Source organism: Heterodontus francisci, chromosome 33, assembly GCF_036365525.1.
Source record: "Heterodontus francisci isolate sHetFra1 chromosome 33, sHetFra1.hap1, whole genome shotgun sequence".
NCBI classification, from domain to species: Eukaryota; Metazoa; Chordata; class Chondrichthyes; order Heterodontiformes; family Heterodontidae; genus Heterodontus; species Heterodontus francisci.
The window spans coordinates 26,600,834-26,615,262 of record NC_090403.1 but is presented as its reverse complement, the minus strand read 5'-3'; the positions used below and the strand labels follow the sequence as shown (position 1 = coordinate 26,615,262).

General features: G+C 40.9%; 1 protein-coding gene across 2 annotated transcripts in view; it reads left to right on the top strand.

Annotated features, from left to right (window-relative positions):
- rdm1 (RAD52 motif containing 1) overlaps positions 1 to 14,429 on the top strand; it is a 31,284-nt gene that overhangs the window by 5,538 nt on the left and 11,317 nt on the right. Inside the window, exons 3-4 of one of the 2 annotated variants that reach the window (XM_068013215.1) lie at positions 3,182 to 3,313; positions 7,348 to 7,516. In XM_068013215.1, the coding sequence (XP_067869316.1) occupies positions 3,182 to 3,313; positions 7,348 to 7,516 (301 nt within the window). The remainder of the gene's footprint in view (positions 1 to 3,181; positions 3,314 to 7,347; positions 7,517 to 14,429) is intronic. The other variant, XM_068013216.1, reaches the window with a different exon arrangement.

Genomic DNA, 14,429 nt, shown 5'->3' with positions numbered 1-14,429 from the left:
AATAGCAGAATAATGAGTAGCTCTGACTATGTAAAAAACAGGCACATGGTTAAAAAATAAAATAAAATATAAAAAAGGGTCAGTCATGCTCTGAAGTTATTGAACTCAATGTTCAGTCCGCAAGGCTGTAGAGTGCCTAATCGAAAGATCAGGTGCTGCTCCTTGAGCTTGCATTGATGTTCACTGGAGCAGGCCAAAGACAGAAATGTTGACATGAGAGCAAGGGTGGGGGGTATTGAAATGGCAAGTGACCAGAAGCTAGGGGTCATGTTTTCAGACTGAGCCAAGATGTTCCGCAAAGCGGTGACCCAATCTACGTTTGGTCTCCCCAATGTAGAGGAGACCGCATTGTGAGCAGCGAAAACTGTATCCTAAATTGAAGGAAGTACAAGTAAATTGCTGCTTCACCTGGAAGGAATGTTTGGGGCTGTAGATGGTGAGGAGAGAGGAGGTAAAAGGGCAGGTATTACACCTCCTGCGATTGCATGGGAAGGTGCCATGGGAACGGGACGAGGTGTCGGGGGTGATGGAAGAGTGGACCAGGGTATCAGAGGGAACAATCCCTTCGGACTGCTGACGGGAAGGGGAAGGGAAGATGTGTTTGGTGGCATCACGTTGGAGGTGGTGGAAATGGTCCTTTGGATGATCCTTTGGATGTGGCGGCTGGTGGGGTGGAAAGTGAAGACAAGGGGAACCCTGTCGTGGTTCTGGGAGGGAGGGGAAGGGGCGAAGGCAGAAGTGTGGGAAATGGTTTGGACACGGTTGAGGGCCCTACCAACTACAGTGGGGGAGATTCCTCGGTTGAGGAAAAAGGAAGACATGTCAAAAGTGCTGTTGTAGAAGGTTGCATCATCAGAACAGATGCGTCGGAGATGGAGAAAATGGGATAGAGTCCTTACAGGAAACTCTATCCCATTCTACCAATAATGTATGTAATGGATTGTAAAAGTCCAATATGTCCTGATTTCATCTTTTTTTACTATTTTATGATATTGTTTCTGTAGAAGCAAATCCAGTGTGTTACAGTGCTGCACACTTTGATTTTGTTAAGGTTAATGGAATGTTATAGCAGACCATTCAGCCCCTGGAACCTGTCCTGTCATTCAGTTAGAACATGGCTTGAACTGTTTAAATTCGATTTATGTGCCTTTGCTCCATAATCGCTTGCTACCCTTATCCAACAGAAATCTTTCAGTTCTGAAGTTTTCAATTGATCTAGCCTCACAACTTTTGAGGAACAGAATTCCACTACTGTTTGTGAAGGAGTGCTTTCTAACATCACCCCTGAACAGCCCAACTCTTAAGTTTATTTCCTCCTTTTCTGTACTTTCCCACCAGAGGAAATAGTTTCTACTCTATCTATCACCATCTGTCCTTTTAATCTTAAACATCTTCATTAGATCATCCCTTAATATTCTATATTGAAGGGAATACAAGCAGAGTCTAAGCAATCTGTCCTCCATAATTTAACCCTTTTTAGCCCCAGTATCGTTCTGGTGGATCTGCACTGCACTGCTTCCAAGGCCAATGTATCCTTCCTGAAATGCAGTGCCTAGAACTGAATGCAGTACTCTGGATGGGGTCTAATCAGAGCATTTTACAACTTTAGCATAACTTCCACTCCTTTGTTTCCAGCCCTCTTGAAATAAAAGCCAACATTCCATTAGCTTTTATTGTTTTTTTTGGTATCTGTCCCAATAGCTTTGTGATTTGTGTACAGAGATCCCTCAATCTCTGCTCCTCCACAGTTCTAACTTCTTGCCGTTCACAAAATACTCAGATCTAATGGAATTGTTGTAATATGTTGGGGTATGGCCTGGTAGGGAAGAGAACACAATTTTACTCGAGCTAAATATTTCATTTTCATTTCTAATAAGCACATTTTTAAGAATTCATTTAATATGGACTTCGAATAAAAAGTACCTTATGTTTTGAATAGGCAAAGCAATACCAATAGTGTGTAAACAATGAAAGCCTCACCTTTTTATACATTGAATTTTAAAGCTGCTATACTTCTGTCTTTTAACGATAAGGACTTTTGGCATTTGGATATCTATAATCCATTAATATATGAAACATCTTACTTTTGCAAAAACTTATCAACTTTTTCATTATAACTTTCTATGTGAGCATCAATTACCTCTTCCTCCTAGTACAGGCACTGCAGTGCCTTCTCTTGTATAAAAACATTGTTGTAGCAGGAGGGTGTCATTACTTGGTGTAAGTTTATATAGGTATTTGAATATATGAATTCAGATAATGGAAATATAAAGATGAGGGCAGAATGTACAACTTTAAAATTGGGACTCAATTACATTTGGTCCAATTGTTCCCCTTTCACCAGAAGGGCAATTTTTGGTTTCGACCCATGTGCAATGCCAAAAGTGATTGACTAATTTCTTGTGTATAGCAAGCAATTTCTGTACACACTACCCTTTATTTCTTGTTTCATGATTTTTTATTTTCGTAACACTTTTTATATGTGAACATTTATTGCTAAAACCTGATATCAACGTCTGTCCTTTTAACAGATGTCCTTGTAGGTGTACAGGCCTTTCATGTGGTGCTGTCCTGCTTACCCAGCCATGTTGGCCAACATATCTACTTCTGCTGTAGCACAAGCTAAATGTATATTCTGAAATGACCCACTCTTGGCTCCACAATCTGGAACAACTTTTAGAGGGCTGCATATAGTGGCACCACTATTCCCAGACAGAATGGAGATGATTATGTAATTCTCATGTCAATCTCTCTTGGGGACCGCACTGCTGTAAGTGACTGGGATTAATTTTGCACGCAATTTATATGTAACTATCCTCCACCCAGTGCAGTTTACTGGGAAAGTCGCTTACTTTTATTGGGAGAAGTTGATGCGGTCTCAGTCATAGATTCTGTTTGCTGCAGACTCTTTTTTTCTATGTACGCTCTGCAATAAACTGTTTGCTTTACTATTGAGTAAAATAGGCGTTGTTTGTTGTAAGTCCCACCCCACCTCCAACTCATCGGCTGACACAGTGGTGTCAATAGGCACTCCGTCTTTAGATTTTGTTTTCTATCCTAAACCCTGGCCCAATCTTTTAACAATTTATTTCCAGAATTTCTTCTTCAAATTTAATGCTTCTTGGCAAACTATTTATATTCTTAGAGATGAATTGTAATTTAAAGTTTGATTTTTATCTAGGTTCAAATGTGCACAAAGCAACGGACTATGAAAGTATTCCAAGAGCGCCAACTTCCACTAAACAGTAACAAATGCCAGGAATTGGCAAATTACTACCTTGGTTTCAATGGATGGTCCAGTCGCATAATTGCAGTAAGCAAAAAGAAATTCTGAACAATGCAGCATAACAAGCCAGCTTGCATTTAAAACAATGCATGACTTAATATGTAGATAGAAAGCAATGCACTCCATACCTTTACTCATTGGGAAATTACAACCACAAAATGGGGAACTTTTCAGTTTATTAAATGAGTTAAGTGGACAGCTGAATAGAATAAGCATATTGAAACTAACTATTTTTATGTTATGTAGTAAACATCCACTGTAATATTTACAAATCACATTGCTCATCATGGCAGCTTGCCCTCCATCTACCCTTCCTCAATTACTGTCACCCACATGCTCCATTGATTTTTGTCATCACATACGGCCTGTTTTCTGAGCAGGAGTCTTTGATCACTTACTTCTCTCTCTCCTTCAGAACCTTTCATTTTGCACCTGCATAAAACTACCTTCTGATTTCCTTATACTTCAACTTCATCCACCCCGGTCCATTACTTGGGATGACATTGAAGCCTTTTGATTGATCTTTGTCGATCTTCACAACTGCCTCACATTCTGTGTGACACCCATGACCCCATCTGACCTGGACAGTCTCCCATACCCATTGCTTTCCCCTTATAAAAATAGCAATCTCCCTGACCTGGTAAATATTCCAAATTTGATTTCTGCTCTTACTGTTGTCGCCTTTCTGTGAGCAAGTCCTCCTAAAATGTAAAGTAATCCCGGTGAGAAAAACAACTTAGATTTCCTCTTTTCCACAGCTAACTGTCTCCTCGGGTCATCTGTCAAATAGCATCCTTCATCAGTTTAGACAACTGAAGTGCTCCTGTATGTCAATCTCCATGTGTTCGTTCTGCTTCTCCAACACCAGGTTACTTCCTGACTCCCTGCACCATCGACAGCTGCTCCTTTAGTCACCATGCCTTACTCTTTGGAACTTTCTCCTTTGGTACATTTGCTTTGCTGTGCCCATTTCTCCATCCCTGCCTTAAATGCCTCGTGCAGACCTTTTTTTTGATCATGCTTTCACCCTACCCTAACCGCTTCTCTTTCTCCTGTTCAGTACCAAAACATTATTTATTAGTGTAAAACATTTATACATCTATCTATATATGTGAGGTGCTTTGTAGAGATTAAGCTGTTTCTTGCAGTAGCTTAGTTTGCTTATAATGTAGGTACTAATTGCATGAATGATAATCTGTCACCAGATTAGACTGAAACTGCCCACAATGGCTAATGTCACAGAATGAGGAACTACTTGTACTGCTGCAGCTGCAAGCAGTGGAAGTAAACAAGGTCTGAATGAAGGTTTTTGAGTGCAAGGTAGAAAGAGTCAGCAGCTATTTTTCCTTGATCGTCAGCACATCATGAAGTACAAAAGGTGACACATCAATGAAAGAAAATGGCCCCAGCTAGTACCTTTGGTACAGGCTTTTACACACTCTCTCTCTCTTTTTACCAGTAAAGATGCTATAAATAACAATGTAAGCCATTGTAGTTTTGATATAGTTTGCTCAAATTGTTTTTCAGTGTGTGCATTCACTCAGTGTTTGATATACTTGTCGTACAGTAAGATAAGCATCTCATGTTTTTATAAATTATAAGAATATAAGAAATAGCAGTAGTTTATACAGCCCCTTGAGCCTTCTCCACCATTCAGTAAAATTGTGGCTGATCTTTGACCTCAATTCCATTTTCCTGCCAGCTCCCATGTCCCTTGGTTTCCCCGAGGGTTCAAAGATCTGTGTGTTGAATTTACTCAACGACTGGGTTATAGCATTCCAAAGATTCACAACCTTCTGAGTGAAGAAATTCCTCCTCATCTTATAAATGATTGACTCCTTATCCTGACACTATGCCCCTAGTTCTAGACGCTTCATTCAGGGGAAACAATCTCTCAGCATCTACCCTGTCAAGTCCCCTCAGAATCTTGTATGTTTCAATGAAATCATCTCCTATTCTTCTTAACTCTGGAGAGTCTAAGCTCAATCTACTGAACCTTTTATCATAGGATAACCCTCATCCCAGGAACCAATCTAATGAACCTTCACTGCACTGCCTCCAAGGCAAGTTTTCCTTCCTTAGGAAAAGAGACCAAAACTATGCACAGTACCCCTGGTGGGTCTCACCAGGGAGACCTGGTGGAGCCCTATCCAATTGCAGCAAGACTTCCTTACTCTTATACTCCAGCCCCCTCGCAGTAAAGGCGAACATGTTATTTGCCTTCCTAACTGCTTGCTGTATCTGCATGCTAATTTTCTACCCAAATCTTCCTGAACATCAACATTTAAGTTTCTAACTATTTAAAAAAAAAAATTCTTCTTTTCCATTCTTCCTGCCAAAGTGAATAACCTCACATTTCCACAGATTATACTCCATCTGCCACATTATTGCCCACTCACTTAACCTGTCTATGTCCTTTTGCAGCCTGTTCGTGTCCTCCTCACAGCTTACTGTCCCACCAAAATTCTACCATAAAATTTGGATACATTACTCATTACCTACCTCTAAGTCATTAATATAAATTGTAAATAGCTGAGGCCTGATTCTTGAAGCACCCGACTAGTTACAGCCTGCCAACTTGAAAATGTCCTGTTTATCCCTGCTTTCTGTCTGTTAACCAATCGTCTATCCATGCTAATATATTACTTCCAATCCCATGAGCCCTTATCTTGTGTAACAACCTTTTATGTGGCCCCTTATTGAATTCTTCTTGGAAATCCAAATATACTACATTCACTAATTTTGCTTTATATAATGTTATTTACATCCTTTTCTTTAAAAAAAACTCCCAATACATTTGTCAGACACAATTTCCCTTTCATAAAACCCTTTTGACTGTGCCTAATCATATAATTTTGTAAGTGCCTTGCTAACACCTCTTTGATAATAGATTCCAGCATTTTCTCAGCGAGTGATGACAGGCTAATTGGCCTGTAGTTCCATGTTTTCTCTCTCCCTCCTTTCTTAGTAGTGGAGTTATATTTGCTGCCTTCCAATCCACTGGGATTGTTTGAGAATCTAGGGAATTTTGGAAGATCACAACCAATGCATTCACTATCTCTGCAACCACCTCTTTAAAAACCCCAGGATATCAGGTCCAGGGGATTTATTGGCTTTTTATCCCATTAGTTTTTCTAGTAAACTAGTTTTCCTCTTCTATTAATTACTTTAAGTTCTTCACTGTCATTAGCCCCTTGGTTCCCCATTATTTTTAGTATACTTTTTGTGTCTTCTACTGTGAAGACAGGTACAAAATTTGTTTAACCTCTGCCATTTCCTCATTCCCCATCATAATCTCTACTGTCACGGCCTCGAAGGGACTAGTGTTTCCTTTTGCTACTCTCTTCGTTCTTCTAGGAGCCTTTGTAATCTATTTTTATATTTCTTGCTAATTTGCTCTCATTCTATTTTCCCCCCTTTTTTATCTTTGTTGTCCTTTGCTCATTTCTAAAACTCTCCCAATCCTTGGGCTCACCAATATACTTTGCAACGTTACAAACCTCTTATTGTAATCTAATCCTTAATTTCTTAAGCCAATCACTGATGGATTACTTTTCCCATGGAGTTTTTGTTTCAATGTATTTTCCTCGAGCATTCTGATTTATTTTTTTCAAATGTTTGCCACTACTTATCTACCTCCATACCTTTTTATATCTATTTTCCCAATCAACCTTGGCCAAATCACCCTTCATACCTATGAAATTGGCTTATTTAAGTTTAAGATTGTTGTTTCAGATTTAAATTCTCTCAAACATGTGAAACTCTATCATTATGATCGCTCTGCCCCATAGGATCCTTTACTATGAGATTACTAATTAAACCTAGCTCATTACACAAAATACAAATTTTAAAATCGCCTTATCCCTGGTTGGTTCCATGATGTATTGTTCTGGGAAACTGTCATCAATGCATTCTATGAACCTGTCCTCAAGACTACCTATGCCAATTTGATTTGTCAAGTACTAATTCTTGGGTAAATTGTAGTATGTGCTGAGGGGGTCTGTCTGTGTTATAATTCTCAAATATGAGTCTTAATTGCAGCCTCTGTTTTTAATATACAGCTCCAAAATATTTCTGATACAGATGGATGTGATGAAAATACACAGGAGCTGGTACAGCCAGAGAGAAAGAACATAAAATATATTTGCATTATGGAAGTTAAATTCATAAATTACGGCATGTCTTGTAGAGGTTTTGGGATTTCTGAGGCATTTGATCAAGATGCAACAGGTAAGAAATAAATTAGAGCTTTGAATTAGAAAGACTTGTTATGTAGTGCCTTAATAGTGCTCAAAATGCTTCCGATTAATTGCATTTAAATGCTGCAGCCAATATGCTACATACTGCAAATTGATTTGTGAGCGCCTTAACATATTTTATTATGCTAAAGGTGCTATATAAATCTTTAATGGTGTTGGTTAAGGGAGCAATATTGGTCAATGCAGCAAAAGAACTTTCTGCCCTTCTATACCATTGATCTTTAACATCCAACTTGACTGCTCCCTCACACTTGGGGCGGCTGCTAGTTTCCTGTCCCCTCACTTTCCATCCGGCCAGTGCTTGCCTGCTGCTGCTTGGACATGCTGGTTGGAGCAAAGCATTTAATGTGTTCAAACAGTGGGCCAACCTGAAGCACGATTTCACTGCTGGTCGCAGAGCAACTTAGAGGGAGGTACTTAGAGGGAGCTGCTGAGAGGCTCCTGTGAAGTAAGCTAGGGTAAGGTGCTAGCAGAGATTGGGATATTAGCTCAAATGGTAGAGCACGTGCTTTGCATATGAGGGGTAGTGGGATCAATGCCTGCATTCTCTGCTCTACTTTTGCTCGGGGCACAGCAGTGGTGTCACGAGCCCACAGTCCACACACTTCGACGGTGTTTCAACATGCTGCTGCACTAAGAGGTTGCGGGGCAACAAATGTTGTAGCAAGCGAGAAGTCTTGATTTTTGGGATGTAGCAAAGGTGGAAAGCTGAGGTGAGTGGAGGAATAAAACTGTGCAAGAATTGCTTCCTTCTCTGAGGCTTGAAGTCAGGACCTTCAGAATCTGAGACTGATTCTGTCTACTGTGCTAAGAAGGCATGTGCTGAAGCAGCAACCACGTAGGTCAGCTTGCAAGGTTTCCCAAGCCATAATATAAAGTTTGCATAAACCTGCGATCCAGGTCGGAGTTGAAGTCATTGGCTTCTGATCCATATGTTATCCATAACACCACTGGCTGAGGCTGTGGAGAGTAACTGGTGGCTCATGGTCCCACAGAGCTGTGGCATTAATGGGTAGACAAAGCCCTGAGCAGCAAAAAGTGCACGGTGAATAATCAGTAAAAACATTCTCGGTTGCCACTTCCCTTCAATAGCTCAGCAGATAGAGCGGAGGAAAGCAAAGTCACCTTCAGGTTGCTGGTTCATAGGAGTGCATGTCATTTTGGAGTAAGTGTGCAGTAAACAGAAATTAACTGAAGGCACTGCTCTTGAATTAAACAGTTTAACATGCTGCTGCTAAGACGCAGGAGCCCTCCTTTCCTGCCTGACAACAGCCTGCACATGGCTGTTTCACTTCTGCAGTTGCATCTGCTGGCCAGCAGGGAGCTCCTTTGAGCAGCAACACATCCAACACTCAGCACTCACTTGAAAGTAAAAGAGGTCTTCTGTCAGTCAGACAGGGCTCTCAACTGCTCCCTCACATTCAGGGCAGCTGCTAGTTTCTGGACACATCTAGATTGGGAGAGAACTAATTTCAACGTGATGAGAAGGGCTCTAACCAGGGTAAAATGGAACCAAAGAGTAACCAGAAGAGTTGTATCAGAACAATGGGTTATCTTTAAGGGAGAGATGCTTCAGGTTTAAGAATTAGAATTAGAACATTACAGCGCAGTACAGGCCCTTCGGCCCTCGATGTTGCACTGACCTGTGAAACCATCTGACCTACACTTTCCATTTTCATCCATATGTCTATCCAATGACCACTTAAATGCCCTTAAAGTTGGCGAGTCTACTACTGTTTAAGTTGGATACATTCGAACAAGGGCGAAAGGAACCAAAAACTGGTTTCCTTGGGTGACGAGGGAGATAGAGATTATGATGAAACAAAAAAAGGAGGGTGTATGAGGTTTGTCACGTGAATTCTTCAAATGAGAACCAGGCCAAATACAGTAAGTTGAGAGAGGAAGTGAAGAGGAAAGTATGACTGGCAAAGAGAGAATATGAGAATAGAATGGCAGTCAACATTAAAAGAAACACAAAAAACTTCTACCGGCTTGGAAATAGTAAGTGGGTAAGAGGTGCAGCGGGGCCTATTAGGGACAAAGAGGGTAATATATGCTTAGAGGCACAGAGCAAGGCTAATATACTTAATGAATATTAGTGTTTAGTATTAGTGTTTACTAAGGAAGTGGAATCTGATAAAATATCAGCAGAAGAGGAGAGAGTAGAGGCAATGGATAAGGTAAAAATTGAGAGGTGGGGGAGGTACTAAAAAGGCTGGCTCTGCTTAGGGTAGATAATTCACCTGGTCCGGATGGCTTGCATCCCAGGTTATTAAAGGAAGTGGCATGGAGATCGTGGAAGGGCTTGCCATAATCTTCTAATCTTCCCTGGATAAGGGGAGGTGCGAGAGGATTGGAGAGTGGCAAATGTGACTCCCTTATTCAAGAAAGGGTGTAAGGACAGTCCTAGCAACTACAGGCCAGTTAGTTTAACATCAATGATGGGTAAGGTTTTAGAAACTAATTAGGGGAGAAATCAATAGACACCTGGCGAGATTCGAGTTAATTAAGGATAGTCAGCATGGGTTTGTAAAAGGCAGACCATGCTTAATTAATCTAATTGAATTTTTAAATGAAGTAACAGAAAAGATTGATGAAGGGAATGCGGTGGATGTTGTCAACATGGATTTTAAGAAAGCGTTTAATAAGGCACCACATAAAAGTCTGGTTAAGAAAATTGAGGTTTGTGGAATAGGAGGGTCAGTGCCCAATTGGAAAAAAACAATTGGCTTAAGAACAGAAAACAGTGAATTGTAGTAAATGGTTGCTGTTCAGACTGGAGGATGGTGGTCAGTGCTGGGACTACTGCTTTTTTTTGCTATATGTAAATGACTTGGATCTTGGAACATAGTAGAATCTCAAAATTTGCCGATGACACCAAACTTGAAGCTGTGGCAAACAGTGAGGATGATGTGAACTTCCTGAAACAGGACATAGGCTAGCGGAGTGGGCAAACAGGTGGCAGATGGAATTTAATACTGACAAGTGTGAGGTGATGCATTTTGGCAGAAGGAACAGGGAGAGGCAATATATACTTAATGAGTATTCTAAAGAGTGTGCAGGAACAGAGGGACCTGGGGGTGCATGCGCATAGATCTTTGGTGGCAGGACATATTGAGAGAGTGGTTAGTAAAGCATATGAGATCTTGGGCTTCATTAATAGAGGCATTGAGTACAAAAGCAGGGAAGTTATGGTTATAAAGCACTGGCTAGGCCTCAACAGGAGTACTGCGTCCAGTTTTGGTCACCACACTTCAGGAAGGATGCACCCCTTGAGAGGTTCCCGGGGTGGAGGATTTTAGTTCTAAGGTTAGGTTGGAAAAGCTGGGTTTGTTCTCAACAAAGGAGATTGAGGGGCGATTTAATAGATTATGATAGGCTTAGAGGAAAAACTGAACCCATTAACTAATGGTACAAAGACTAGGGACACAGATTTAAGGTTTTGGGTAAGAGATGCAAGGGGAATATGAGGAAGAATTTTTTTACACAGCAGGTGGTAATGACCTCGAAATCGCTGCCCATAGGGTGGTGGAAGCGGAGGCAATCTGTGATTTCAAGAGGAAATTGGATGGCTACTTGAAGGAAGGAAATTGACTTGCAGGGCTACGGGTATCGACTGGGGAAATGGGACATACTGGATAGCTCCATGGAGAGCCAGCATGAACTCAATGGGCTGAATGTCTTCCTTCTGTGCATATAATGACTATGACTCTAACTTTAGCCCTGACTCACTGCCCTACTGGAATGTCTGCCTTAAATTTGTACTCTGGAATAGGGTCTGAACTCAATCTACTGACTTGGAGTCAAAAATGCTATGAACTGAAGTCAACTGGAACCTCCATTCATATTCAGAAAAATAGGAAAACTGTTTACAAATTGCTACTGGATACAAATCCTTTAAAAAATAGGCAATTAATATAAACATTACAGTATGAAAATAAAGTATATAACCAATTTGGGCTCAATTTGATACAAAAGCAAAAAATGTGGCAACACAACAGGTCAGCTGTGAGAACAGACAAGTTAATGTTTTAGACACACAATCCTTGTTCACAACTGATGTCTTGCTGTAATTATACAAGGCCTTGGTGAGACCACATCTGTAGTATTGTGTGATGTTTTGGTCTCCTTTTCTGAGGAAGGATGTTCTTGCTATGGAGGGAGTGCAGCGCAGGTTCACCAGACTGATTCCTGGGATGGCAGGACTGACGCATGAGGAGAGATTGGATCAGTTAGGTTTGTATTCGCTAGAGTTTAGAAGAATGAGAGGGGATCTGATAGAATATTGTAGGTTTCTAACAGGACTGGACAGACTAGATGCAGGAAGCATATTCCCAATGGCGGGGGAGTCCAGGACCAGGGGTCACAGCCAAAGGATAAGAGGTAAGCCACTTGAGACTGAGATGAGGAATTTCTTCACCCAGAGAGTGGTGAACCTGTGGTATTCTCTACCACAGAAAGCAGTTGAGGCCAAATCATTAAATATATTCAAGAAAGAGTAAGATATAGTTCTTGGGACTAAAGGGATCAAGGGATATGGGGAGAAAGCAGGAACAGGGTACTGAGTTTGGATGATCGTATTGATTGGCGGGGCAGGCTCGAAGGGCTACTCCTATTTTTCTATGTTTCTAAAACAAGTATTTTAATAGAATCAGAACAAAGGGGAGAGGGAGAAACATGAGTATTTATCTGTGGCCATCTGTTTAAAGGAAAACAGTAGCTTGTTAGAGGGCTGAGGTATTTCTATCAGAAAATAGAAGCATTAAAGAAATCAAAAACAGCGCAGTAGTTAGCACCGCAGCCTCACAGCTCCAGCGACCTGGGTTCAGTTCTGGGTACTGCCTGTGCAGAGTTTGCACGTTCTCCCTGTGACCGCTTGGGTTTCCGCCGAGTGCTCCGGTTTCCTCCCACAGCCAAAGACTTGCAGGTTGATAGGTAAATTGGCCATTGTAAATTGCCCCTAGTGTAGGTAGGTGGTAGGAGAATGGTGGGGATGTGGTAGGAATATGGGATTAATGTAGGATTAGTATAAATGAGTGTTTGATGGTCAGCACAGACTTGGTGGGCCGAAGGGCCTGTTTCCGTGCTGTATCTCTAAATAAATAAATAAATACTTCGTGCACCTGCAATTTGGGAAATTTGCCATTTTCCTCCTCTTGCTCTAGCATTCTCATGTAAAATCTCCCAGAATTCTCAATCTGTGTCTGATTACAGGCTGCCTTCTGTACCTTTCGTCCATTGCTGCTCCATCTATGGCACTGAATCTTGCCATTGAATTTAAGGTTCTAACAAGTTGGGGAAGGGAGTTAAATGGATATGAACATGTAGGTGGGGAATAGAAAAATATCTGGGTCTTGGGCAGGGAAATGGAAGTTGCAGAGGTGCCTACGTTCGACTTCCAATCACTGTCATTCCTCTACTTAAAATATTTAGAATGGAGTTAAAGTTTACAGGTGATAATGTATAATGAGTTTTCCTCTGCAAGAAAATATAAAAGTGGTCTTTATATCCAAATTCTGTGTATTAGGGGCCAACCGGAGTCTATCTCACCATCATGGGCTTTGATCAAAATTCTGTATGTTTTTTCTTTAAAAAAAGCTTTATCCATTTGTAGTAAACTGTTTAGTCAAGTGACTGAAATTCTCTAATATAAAAGCAAAATACTGCGGATGCTGGAAATCTGAAACAAAAACAAGAAATGCTGGATTCACTCAGCAGGTCTGGCAGCATCTGTGGAAAGAGAAGCAGAGTTAACGTTTCGGGTCAGTGACCCGAAGAAGTGACCCGGTTCCGAAGAAGGGTCACTGACCCGAAACGTTAACTCTGCTTCTCTTTCCACAGATGCTGCCAGACCTGCTGAGTGAATCCAGCATTTCTTGTTTTTGTGACTGAAATTCTCTCTTCCCTCCCCCAACAGCCTTTGCTCCTGGTAAAAATGTCAGTTGCTACACTGAATTAAACTAGGTGATCCCATCCTTCGTTATCCACTTTCAGATTAACTGTTGGCCCTGAATCATATACCCAGCTCAACTGGTGACCCACAAAGCTTGCCATTGACTCAGTGGCCAGCTTTCGACTTTTCTTTTTCTTTCTCCACTGTCTGCGCCCATTACTGCCATAATGCTCCAATCTCCTCAATGATGGAGAGCACTTTCTCACACTCTCACACTCACTCCTTTAGTAATATAGACACGCTTTAATTGAAAGTATCTCCAGGGGCAATGATGACTTGTGCGCACCATATCTAGCCCACACCCTGGATATCAACACAATCAGAGGGTTCTGGCTGAAGCTCAGGAGACATGGCTGGAACACCCCTCAGAAATATAGTGGCATAAAACATGGACACTGGGGAGAGTGGTATAGCTGGAAATAGAAAAGGAAAGGTTAAATAGTAAAGCTAAGTGAATGAAGAACTCGAGAGCAGGTTAAAATGATCTAAAATAAGGACAAAGACAAGAAAAGAGAAATATTAGTTTAGAGTTGCCTCTGAAAAAGGAAGGGAGCAAAATTATTGAAAAATTCCAGGCCTGATACTACAGGGCAGAGTACGTGGGCATGCAGAGACCATTTGGGGTAGGGACATTCATTTAAAAATAAGTTGTATTAGTTTCAACATTTTAATTCATCAATACAGTAATTAAATGTATGTTAAATATTTTATCTATCAGTTTTAGTTTTAATTGTGGCCAGGATGCAGGGAAGTCTGAGGATGTCTGGATCTAATTTATTTTTTGGATAGAAGATGATTGGCTTATTTATGCAGTAAGAAAAGTGACACATCAGAAATGATACTATATACACTAATCATGAACACTAGAAGTACTGAGAAAAGATGAGACATGAGCTATAGTGAAAGGGTGAATCTTGTATATGGGGCACAG